The sequence below is a fragment of the Sorex fumeus genome, unplaced genomic scaffold, assembly GCF_029834395.1.
Source record: "Sorex fumeus unplaced genomic scaffold, SorFum_2.1 ptg000063l, whole genome shotgun sequence".
Classification (NCBI taxonomy): Eukaryota; Metazoa; Chordata; class Mammalia; order Eulipotyphla; family Soricidae; genus Sorex; species Sorex fumeus.
The window spans coordinates 82,138,237-82,150,408 of NW_026606120.1; the positions used below are offsets into that span (position 1 = coordinate 82,138,237).

The following is a 12,172-nucleotide window of genomic DNA, read 5'->3' on the forward strand; positions in this document are numbered from 1 at the left end:
TCACTATTTCGACACCAGACCCACCATTATTTGAGATTTTACCCCAACACTCAGATCTGCTGAAAAGGCAACAATAGACAGTTTGTGTTCTATTGCTGGTTATGAATAACATATGATGTCGTGTGGCTGCAGTAGGGTCATGTGGTTTTGAAATTCTGAAATTTTAACACTTAAATCTGGAGGGATTTCTGCCAAAAGTCACTGGGTTTAGAGATCTGCTCCTGAGTCTCTGGGATCATGGCCGTTGAGCAGCTTGATGAGGAGCCAAAGAGGCCATTCGAGGACGATGACTTGGGGTCTCATTGGGGTGGGGAAGACAGGCCCGGCTCCACCTCTCCCCCCATCCCGTGAGACCCAACAAGTTTCGTCACTGGGGGCCCAAGCCTGACTGTCCAATGGCCTCTGGAGGATGACAGCCACCAAGTCGCCAAGAGGGAGCAGGCGGGGGAACAGCACCCATTCCCCCCTGGGGTGGCCCGGCGACAGTAACCTACTGCGGGGTCCGGACACATTTCTGACAAAAGCCGCTGGGTTTCGAGATTTGTTTCTGAGTCTCTGGGATCAAGGCCGTTGAGCAGCTTAATGAGGAGCCAGAGAGGCCGTTTGTGGGCGATGACTTGGGGTCTCGTTAGGGTGGGGAAGACAGGCCCGGCTCCACCTCCCCCCCATCCCGTGAGATCCAACAAGTTTCGTCACTGCGGGCCCAAGCCTGACTGTCCAATGGCCTCTGGAGGATGACAGCCACCAAGTCGCCAAGAGGGAGCAGGCGGAGGGACAGCACCCATTCCCCCCTGGGGTGGCCCGGCGACAGTAACGTACTGTGGAGTCCGGATGCATTTCTGCCAAACACCACTGGGTTTTGAGATTTGTTTCTGAGTCTCTGGGATCCTGGCCATTAAGCAGCTTGATCAGGAACCAGAGAGGCCATTCATGGGCGATGACTTGGAGTCTTGTTGGGGTGGGGAGGACAAGCCCGGCTCCACCCTCATCCCGTGAGGCCCTGTGTGTCTCGTCACTGGGGGCCCAAATGTGACTATCCAGTGGCCTCAGATGGATGGCGGCCACTGGGCCGCCAGGGGGAACAGGCCAAGGCATGAAACCTATTCACACCTGGGTTGGCCCAGCACCGGTAGCCTACTGCAGAGACCAGACGCATTTCTACCTAAAGCCACTGGGTTCTGAGATTCGTTTCTGAGTCTCTGGGATCATGTCCATTAAGTAGTTCAATCAGGAACCAAAGAGGCCTTGCCTCCAATTATATAGTTGAGCCGGAGGTGGTTTGTGGGTGTGTTTCCCACATACCTAACTTTTGGCCGTTTACTTTCTTGGTAAACTTTGCCCCAAGTTTTTGGGGTCTGACCAAAGGCATAGCAGCAATTTTGGGGTATCTAGAAGTCTGAAGGCGCCATGAGGCTGCTGATGCACTCGCCTCACAGGTACAGTTGGACCTGCTGACGGCACCATACCTCCATGTGAAAAACTTCTGATTTTATTTTTGTTTAAAAAAAATTTTACTCAAGAATCACGATTTACACAGTTACTGATAGTTGCATTTGAGGCATAAAGTAATTCAACACCAGTCCCTCCACCAGCATCTACTTCCTTCCACCTCTAATTCTCTGAGACACCAAGGTCCCGTGTGACATCTCTTAGAATGCCTCTGGTTACACGTTCGAGTCCTGGTTTATTCCACTCATTCCAGTCAGGGCTTCACCCTTTCTAGGCCGACGTCTCTAGTCTTCTGGACCCTCTGCTGTGGTCAGTCAGCCCTGCCATGGTATGGAGACAGCAGTCAACCAATCACCAGTAAATAGACACCAGCAAATACACACGGCACACCAGTGAATATACCAATGAATACACATGGCCAAGTTCTGAGGGGACTAGAGTCCAAAAGACCTGGTGTGCCAGAATTGGCCCAAGTACCTTAAGCTGTTGGCCCTTCCTCTAAGTTTGTAAGAGAGCACAGAGAAGTATTTTTTGCTTCCGTAATTCTCCAGTGCCAGGCACAAGGCACCTGGTAGGTCCTTGATAAATATTTGTTGAAGAAATAAATGTCATTATCTCAGGGCAGAAATTTACAACAGAATTGCTTATACAAGGGCAAATAGTGTTGCTTTATTTCTTTCCTTCTCCGTTGTTTAAATTGGCTTTTCCCCCTATTAATATCGATACTATTGAGGAGCGAGGTGTATACAATTAAGCCAGAAGGAAATAACACGTTATAATGATTTATAGTGAAGAAAATAAGTGGTTATCCTTCCAGGGAATCATGTGTGAAATTAAAAACGTTTTCAAAGGAATTAAAGTGAATATGTAATAAAATGGCAGTGATGTTCTGATTCATTTAATATGCTGTTGGGTTTTCTTTTTTGTTTTATTATTTTATTTTATTCTTTTTCTTGGAGGGGGGGCACACCCAGCAATGCTCGTGGGGTCGCTGCTGGCTCTGCACTCAGCGATAATACCTGGCATTGCTTAGGGGACCATGTGGTTGGGGTCTAACCTAGTCGGCCGTGTGCAAGGCAAACGTCCTCCCCGCTGTACTATATCACTCCAGATCCTTCTGTGTTTTATCTTATTTTATTTATTTTGCTCTTTTTTTTTTTTTTGAGTCACACCTAGTGATGCTCGGGGGTTGTTCCTGGCTCTGCACTCAGGAATCACTCCTGGCGGTGCTTGGGGGACCAGATGGGATGCCAGGGATTGAACCCAGGTCGGCTCAGGCAAGGCAAACGCCCTACCCGCTGTACTATCGATCTGGCCCCCTGTGTTTTAGTTTACCTAACTGAAACCCTACTCCTCTGTTTCGGAGAGTGAGTGGGTGCATCGTCCTCCTGCCGTTTCAGATACGAATGTGGTTTGGGGTCTGGGGTGGGGTGGGGCGGGGAGGAAGGTTCACCCCCCCGCTGGACTTGGACCTGGTGTGAAAAGACGTCTCTTTCTCTCCAGATGGACTCGGAATCGAACCCACAGAACAGAAGCCCGGAAGCCCGGCCCGGTGTCGTGTACCCCGCTCCCAAATTTCACCGCAAAGAGAACCTCAACCCCAGGCACATCCCCCTCCCGCTGCCCGCGCCCCCCGCACAGTACGCTGTGCCCGGTCGCCACTTCCACCCGCTGGCCCCGCTGCCGCGGCCCCCGTTCTCCGTCCCACAGCAGCACGCCTTGCTGGGCCAGCAGCAGCAGCAGCAGCAGCAGCAGCAGCAGCAGCAGAATCACTTGCCCGAACAACCAAATCCAATACCCCCGCCACCAAGTCAGGGAGTCCCGCCGCAGAATCCGTTGAACCAGCTGCCACCACCGCCACCGCCGCCGCCCCAGCTGTCGCCTGCCTACCCAGCAGGACCCAACGGCGCTTTTTTTGGCAACCCGGTTTCTCATCGGCCACAGTCCCCGCCTGCAGAGGCCGGGATGCCCGAGCAGCCCCCGCCCCTGCTGCAGGACAGCCACAGCCCTCTGCGAGCCGTCCCGCAGCCCGGCCCCCTCCTCCCTTCACACCTGAACAACTTCCCGGAGGAGAACCCCGCAGGCTTGCCCCTCGGGGAGGCCCTCGGTGAGTCCCCCTGTCCCTGCTGGGCAGATGAACCGCTAAAATCCACTAAAATGGCCCCTGCCCGCTCTGTGAGACCAATTTGGGGCCGGCCGATTCATTCCGTCACAGAATAGCCAGCCAAGCCAAGCCACCTTCCTTGGGTCAGAATCTCACTCCAGGTGCGATGCAGTATGAAGCATGCAGTTCCTGCTGAGTTCATAGCGTTCGCTAGATAAAGGAGAGGCATCACCGTCTCCACCGGTTCCTGGCAAATTTAGAAAATAGCCATCTCCAAAAACTGGACCCATTTGTCTTTCTGGAGATCTAGTTGGAAAAGAGATGTGGGGTGGGGGTGGGTGTGGGTGGGGGAGTGGTCTTGCAATTCCAGATGGACATCCATGGAAACGTCCGACTTTTCCCCACCGTCTCTTGCAGATCGCATGCACGGGACTGTGGCTCTGGAAGCCTTGCGGCAGCAGCACATGCGGCTGCAGCAGTGGGGCGAGCATCCTGCCTACCTGAGTCAGGGGAGTCTTTCGTATCCCCACCCTGCCCACCCGCACCCTCACCTCCAGCACCTTCCCCAGCCTCCCCTTGGACTGCACCCGCCGCCCCTGAGGGGCGACTGGAAGCTTCACAGCAGTGCCGAGGAAGAAGCCGAAGCAGTGGACCCAAGGTATTTATTCAGGACTCCACTCGGCCTCTGGAACATGTGTCGTTCCCCCCTCCCTGCCCCCCTCCCCCCCGCTCCCCGTTTTTTCTCCTTGAGCTGTAGCGGCCCTGCTAGTCACAAGTTGGGGTCTTGCCTCCCCCCTCAGAGAAATTGGGAGGTGGACTCTCCGGGCACGTTACTGCCCAGGGGTCCTGACTGCCCAGAGAATTCACGCAGAAGAACTTCCGATGCCATGCCAGGTGTGGCCAGTCCACTGGGACGGTCCACTCAAGGAGCCCCTGCCCGTGCCCTTCTCTGGGAGACGAACTTGGACAGGATACTTGAGCAGGGTTTGCTTTTCATGCTCAAGTCAGACTTGCAAACAGAATGAATAACAGAAGTAAGCTGGTGGTTGAAAGTTTAAAAAATAATAATAATTGCAGCTGTCTTATTAATTCTGGTTCGTGCAGCAGTGCAGAATGCCGCCTCCTTTATTCCTCAGTGTTCATTCCTGACTCTGAGCTTTTTTTTTAAATGATCAGTGTCATGGGAATACAATGAAGTGTCTCCTGACGCCTTCTGGGGAGGTCTGTTGTTATGGGGGCCTCTCCTAACTAGCCTGCCCCTTCCCAGAGGCACATAGCAGCAGCGCCCAAGGTTTCTCACAACAAGGGACAAGACTCAGCGTAGCCCCGGCCACTCTGGGGCCTAATGCTCAGGGCCGAGCTGGAGAAAACGTGCTTTCTCACCAAGATTTTTTGTTTCTGTCTTGTTTCCTTCTGTCCGAATTCCACCGAGGGGGGCTCGAGCCCCCGCGACTGTGCCGGAGCTTGTCTACTGTTCTCTCCTCCTCATACTGTATCGTCTTTACGTAGGTTCCAAGACCTAATCAGAGAACTGTCTAATCGCGACCCAAGCGAGACCCGGGAACTGGCTGAAATGCCGCCACCTCAATCAAGACTGTTGCAGTATAGACAAGTGCAGACTAGGAGCCCACCAGCAGCCCCAGCTCCCCCGTCCAGTGCAGACCACAGTAGCCACTTCCCTAACTTTCCCGACAGCAGCAGAGACGTTGAAGTAGCCAGCAGCCCGGCCTTCCCACCGCGCCTACCGCCCCCGCTCCTCAGCTCGCCCTTCTCATTGCCATCCGAACACCTTGCCCCTCCTCCCTTGAAATACCTGGCGCCCGACGGAGCGTGGACTTTTGCTAACTTGCCGCAGAATCACCTGATGGGGCCGGGTTTCCCCTATGGCCTACCTCCATTGCCTCACAGGCCGCCACAGAACCCTTTTGTACAAATCCAGAACCATCAACATGCTATCGGTCAAGAGCCATTTCACCCATTGTCATCTCGAACGGTATCTTCTTCTTCGCTCCCTAGCTTAGAAGAGGTAAATGCCTTTTCTCTTTTTGCCTTTTCGGTTTTTTGTTTTTGTTTGTTTGTTTTTGGGGTTGGTTGTTTTTGTTTTGTTCTGTTTGTTTTTTTCCTTTTTTGTTCTCTTTCCTTTCCTTTTGGGATGAGTTGATCGTGGAAAAAAAAATTACCGACATTTACAGGTTTGGTAAGAGTGGGCAGATCTTGGAACTTCATTTTTCACCCTTTCGTTGTAGTATTTCAGGCATGGTAGAATGGTGATTATTGTTGAAATCCAAAACCCTTAAGAGCCTGTGATTGCAGTTTTAGAACATTGAACATCTGAAGGATGTGAGAAGGCCTTTTGTTGGTCTGTTTATTCTGGGCGGGGTGGGGGGGCGGGAATCTTTTTTTTTTCCGTGATTCATCCTTTTGTTGCACTTGTTGGTGACAAACTTGTTGATTCAAGCGTCCCTGGAGTGTCCAGTCCCACATTCTCTTCGCCTGGTGCTTCTTTTCTCTCAGTGGCTACACGTGGACCCTCCCTGATGTCCAGACTTCAGGATTCCCAGGTGTTTCACATAGAATTGAGTCTGCTAAACTAAGCATTTTAAACAAACCTTTTTTTTTTTTATCCTAAATTACTTGGTATTTCCAAAGAGCACTTACACAGACTTTTATTGATAGAAGAATCTCAGTAATTCCAGGTTATAAGGTTTTCCAAACAGCACCATTTGGCGTGCCCTTTAAAAATTGTCTGGCTGTTCTCGTTAAGCTTGCAGCTCTGAAAGATAAGAATGGGTAAAGCTGGTTGTGGTCATTATCACAGATGTCTTCTTAAAGCAGGATAGACACTTTCAGCTTTGATATGTGAGGAATACTTTCTGACAGCTTCATTCTGGCAGAGTCTAAATGGTTTCTAAAGGCCTTAGAAATCACTAATTCATATGTTTTGCAAAATTTCTGCTATAGATGCTGATTAAAAAGTCAAGTTCCATAGGAAACGTTCTATATCTTATTTATAGGGTTTTGGTGGTAATTTGCTCATATTCTTCCAGTGTTCATTGACGGGCTCATTTTGTATGATAACTGTCATTAAAACAACATAATTGCTATCTTAGGCTCTGAATGTAAATTATAAGCATCAGATGAATTGGTAACTGTACATATGTATTGTGATGATCTAGAAACTTGGAGCCGCAACTTCCAAAAGATTTGACACATGTGACATTATTTCAAATTATAATGGAATGACTTTACAACTGAACAGTGATGTGATTTTCAGTTAGCGATATTTTATCAACCTGCCTATTTATTGATGATAAAATTTTACGGAACAAAATTCAACATGTTACCCATTTCAAAAGTATGGCCTGTTGGATTTTATTACAAGCAGAATTGTGTAGCAGGCATCACTGTTTGAGTCAGATTGTGTGTGTGTGAGGGGTGACTTTTTTGGGGGGGGCCATGCCTAGTAGTGTTAAGGTGGTCTTCATGGCAGTGCCAGGGGTCTAAACCAGGGCCTCAAACATACAAGGTATGAGCCCAACCACTTCTGTGGCCCCTCTAGAAAGGTTCTACCATCCTTCTAGAGGCCCTACAGTATCCCATACACAGTTGCTCACATTCCTTCCTCTGTGGGGTCCCCAATGACGAATCTGCTTTTAGGCCTCTCAGACATTTCACGTAAATGGAGTCATATAACTGATCATCTTTTGTGTCCGGCTTCTTTGTTTTAGCGTCATGCTTTTGAAGTGCATCCATTTGGTAGCATATATCAGTACTATTTTTTTTTTTTGAGGGGCAGTGCTGTGCTTGCTATACTATATTTCAGGTCCTTTTTGTATTTTTTAAAAAATAACTGTTTCTAAGCCCTTTATTTTTTGCTATTATTAAAGGTGGTTGCTTTCATAATTTTTCCAAAATGGCTTTCTTGAAATTTTCTTCTGAGTTTTCATTACGGGCTATTAGAAATACAGTTAATTATAAATTGGTCCTGTATCTTTGATCTTGCAAAATTCTATTAACTCTGTTTTTCTGTTTGATTTTTCATTTGTTTTGGTATTTGGTCTGCACCCAGCTGTGTACAGGGCTTACTCCTGGCTCTGTGCTCAGAGATCACTCCTGGTGGGGCTCAGAGGACCTTATGGAGTGCCGGGGATTGAACCTGGGCTAGCCTAGCTGGCAAGACAAGCATCTGATCCACTGTACTTTCTCTCTAGCCCTTCTATTAACTCTTTTTGAAAAGATTTTTAATTGAGATTCTGAAGCTTACAATACTATTAATGATGGTTTTTCATGCCCATCATCAGACTCAGTGGGTATTTTTATAAATACTTTCAGACTTTCTGGATAGCTAATAAAAAGCTTTGTTCTTCCTTTCCAATCTGGGTGCCTTTTATTTCCTTTTCTTGCCTAATTGCCCTGGCCAGATCTTCAGGACAGTTTAGGCTACATATTCTGTGAAACAAGAAGAAAGCAAGTACTCTACCATGAGTTTTCCAATTTTTCTTCTGTTACTGAGTTTCCATCTTTATTCCAGTGTGGTTTGAGTATCACTTTAATCTCTTGAAATTGATTGAGACGTGCTTGTTTTGTGGCCCAGCATTTGACCTATTTTAGCAGAATGTTGCAGGTTCACTGGAGGAGAAAGTGTATTTTGTACTTGTATACCGCATTATTCCATAGGCCTGCTGGATATATGGTTCAGATACTTCTAATTTTGTTTCCTTTCAGTCTTCTGTCTGGATTTTATATTTATTACTGAAAGGAGGCTATTGAAGTCTCAAGCAATTAATGCTGTGTATTGTAAATTGCATATTTCTTCTTTCAGTTCTGTCAGCCAAATGCTTGTGTTAAGGGGCGCATGTCATTTGTGTATATTTATATACTCTCATCCTTTCCCATCAGTTTTTGTCTCCAAGTATATTTTTCCTGCTGTTTGTAACCAGTTTCCTTCTGGTTATGGTTTGTATGGAGTGTCCTGTAATCGTTTTTTTTTTTTAAAGTTTATGTCATTTGTTTTTAAAACTTCATGTCATTAGTTTCAAATTTCCAAACCAATTTATTTATTTTTTAAATCCATTGAATTTTAATTATAAGCCCATTTTAAATTTGAGACTGATTTTTTTTTTTGAAGTCTGTATTTGTCCTGTGGCCTCTTGACATCTTTATTAGCTTAACGGCCAGCTCATTGTTACACAGATTTCCTCTAGAACCGGGAGTCAGACACAGGGTCCCGCATCTGCCAAGAGTCTCTTGTGTGTGTGTGTGTGTGTGTGTGTGTGTGTGTGTGTGTGTGTTCATGTCCACGTCTCATGGCCCCGCAGTGCCCATCTTTGCCAAAGCAAAGCGGGACTAACACTCAGGCTGATGAGATTCTCAGGGACATGTTCGAGCTCTGAAACCCCTTGACCCCTGAAGTGTCTCATTCTCCAGCCTTTTCTCCACGGTTCTCATCGGTTGCTGATTCTGGCGGCGCCCACACAGCATCTGCCTTGAGTATTTTCCTTATTTTGCTTTTTGGGTCACACCCAGCGATACACAGGGGTTACTCCTGGCTCTGCACTCAGGAATTACTCCTGGTGGTGCTCCGGGGACCTTATGGGATGCTGGGAATCGAACTTGGGTTGGCCGCATGCAAAGCAAATGCCCTACCCGCTGTGCTATTGCTCCAGCCCCCTGGAAGTATTTTCTAAGTGGCCCCCTTAGCACTAGTTAAGTTCAGAGCAAAACAAGATTGGGACCAGAGCAGTGTAGCACAGCAGGCAGGACATTGGCCTTGTGTGCGGCTGACCCAGGTTCAATCCCCGGCATCTCGTATGGGCTCCTGAGCACTGGAGTGATCCCTGAGCACAGAGCTAGGAGTAAATCCTGAGCACCACAGGTATGGGCCAAAAACAAATAATAAAAAAAACAAAATAGAGTGAGGCAAGAATAAGGCAAGTGTTTGTGTTGTTTGGTTTGAGGACATTTTCCAGGGAGCCACCAGACAGGTCGTAAGAAATAGTATTTCAGGGGCTGGAGTGATAGCACAACGGGTAGGGCCTTGCACATGGCCGACCCAGGTTCAATTCCCAGCATCCCATATGGTCCCCGGAGCATCGCCAGGAGTAATTCTTGAGTGCAGAGCCAGCAGGAGTAACCCCCTCTGCATCGCTGGGTATGACCCAAAAAGCAAATAAATAAATAAATAAACAAACATATTTTTTAAAAAAAGAAATAATATTTTAGTTCTTTGAGAATGGGAATCACAGTTCCAGGGCCGAGGTTAGTCCAACAGATGTATGTCTGTGCAAAATACTCCCCTGGTTGCTGCAGACTTAGTTTGTCAAATTTCAAAAAAGATTCAGTTTGGGTTTTTTTTTTCTTTTGCCAGTTTTTTTCATTGCTTTTATGGAGATAGATGTATGTTTTCTTTTGGTTTGTTTTTTTAAACTAATGCTTTCACCTGTTACCACTTGTGCTATTTCAATTTGAGCTACCAAATGAGTTCATAATGTGTGGGGGAACTGTACCTAAGTTTCTGAATGGTTGTGTGGTGTGTGTGTGTGTGTGTGTGTGTGTGTGTGTGTGTGTGTGTTAGAGAGAAAGAGAGAGAGGTTTGTCTTTTTGCTGAATACTACTCAGTATGATATAATGTTCTTTAATGGTTGACTTAGTTCAGTTGTCTTTAATTTTGGATTTCAGTTCTTTGTGCTTTTACCACTTGATGTTCCTGTTTATGAAATGCAGAGAGGGGCCTTCGCTTGCTATTGGGTTCTTGGAGCTCACCTTTATAAAAACAGTCGGTCACCTTTGCTTGGATGCATGAGATTCACAAATAATGACTGGCTTTTGCAGCATTGAAAAAATGCTTTGACAAGGAAAATATTATTTGTACTGTATTACAGATTTTGACATTTTCAGTGCATTTGGATAACTTTTGTGTATTGTGGGATACAAAATGATTCTGCCCGAATCAATGGTTTATGTACTTGCTGTTTATTTTCAGCCTTTTAAAATCTTTTTTTTTTAACATTAGAAATACAGAAAGTGTTCTTTTTTTCCTCTCCGTGTTGTGAATTATATTATCGCTAGAAACCTTGGTAGATAGATGACTCTTACGGGAGATGAAAATGTCTAAATGTTAGTTTAACTGTGAACTAGAGCAGAGATGTTTTTTCATATGATGTTTGTGTGTGTGTTTTTAATTATAATCTAGCTTTCTTTTGACACATGAAATGCCTGATGAGTATGAAAAAAATGTCAGAGCTAGAGAAACGATATCTAATTTCACTGTACAGAGGTGAGCTCTGTGGCATTTAGCTTTTCACAGCATTGATACATATAAACACATGATAAATCAACAGAGGGGCACCAGTCGGGAAGACTTGAAATACGTCCTTCCCCATTTGGCATGGGCCGGTGGTATCTCACGCCGTGGCAGCTTGGTCTCCGCCAGGCCTGGACACAGAAATGCAGCCCTCGATCATGGTCCACGGTGTTCTCATTTAGCGCGCCAGGCTGGATTGTGTGGGGCTTTGCTGCTCGGCTGGTGTTGGGGCACGTCCTCTGCCCTTCCTCCGGGTTTGGAAGGGCAGAGAGGAAGACAGATGCAGGCCGCAGGCCTTAGCTGAGCCAGGTGACAGGCCTTACAGGATTGGAATTCAACCGATCCATCCCAGCCGCTAAGTCGTCACACCTGGCAATAGTTTTGGGTTAGGATTTGAGTTCACAGAGGGATTTTCTTTTTCTTTTCCTTTTTTTTTTCTTTTTTGGGTCACACCCAGCGATGCATAGGGGTTACTCCTGGCTCATGCACTCAGGAATTACTCTTGGCGGTGCTCAGGGGAACATATGGGATGCTGGGGATCGAACCCCGGTCGGCTGCCTGCAAGGCAAACAAATGCCCTTCTCGGTGTGCTATCACTTGGGTCCCACAGAGGGATTTTCTGTGTGGGAGGTTTCCCACCCTGCCTGGTGTGATGTGGGTCTTGAGTCGAGGCTGAGCTGTTTCCCACCCGCTGAGTTCTCTCCTCCTCCCGTGCCTGTGGGTTTCGGGACCAGGATTTCACTCAGCCTAGCGTTTGGGATGGTGGAGTATTTGGATTTGATGGTGCCGAGTTTGCCTTCTTCCTTTTGTTCCCAGTGCTTGTGTGTTGGGATGGAGGGAGGGGGCGCAGGCGAGCCTGTGTGCCAATGTGTGGTTTTCCTGCTTGACTTTTTATTTTGCTTTACTTATTTGTTTGTGTAGGTTTGGGAGCCACACCTGGCAGTGCTCAGGGCCTACCCCGGTGTCTGCACTCAGGGGTCACTCCTGGCAGGCTTGGGGAACCTTTATGGTGCAGAGGATGGACTCGAGGTCGGCCGTGGGCAAGGCAGAGCTCCCTCCATTGTACTAGCTCTCCAGCCTGCCACTGGAGTTTGTGGAGTACTTTTGTGAGCCCCCCCCTCATCTTCTTTAGATTTTAATATGAATTACTTTCGGTTTATAACTAAAGTGAAGGAACTGTTGTCTTTGTAGCTATTTTAAACCACTTATTTTGAATGTGGTACTATCCCATTATTTGATTTTTTTTTCCCCTCTCTCTTTCCCTCTCCCACCCCTTCCTATGTCTGTAGTGTCTTCATTTCTGCTTAAGTTTACCA

At 47.2% G+C, this 12,172-nt stretch overlaps 1 protein-coding gene across 2 annotated transcripts in view; it reads left to right on the top strand.

The window, feature by feature from the left end:
- HELZ (helicase with zinc finger) overlaps positions 1 to 12,172 on the top strand; it is a 183,524-nt gene that overhangs the window by 148,959 nt on the left and 22,393 nt on the right. For both annotated transcript variants that reach the window (XM_056127342.1, XM_056127343.1), the window contains exons 29-31: positions 2,953 to 3,556; positions 3,971 to 4,211; positions 5,063 to 5,579. In XM_056127342.1, coding sequence (XP_055983317.1) covers positions 2,953 to 3,556; positions 3,971 to 4,211; positions 5,063 to 5,579 — 1,362 coding nt within the window. The remainder of the gene's footprint in view (positions 1 to 2,952; positions 3,557 to 3,970; positions 4,212 to 5,062; positions 5,580 to 12,172) is intronic.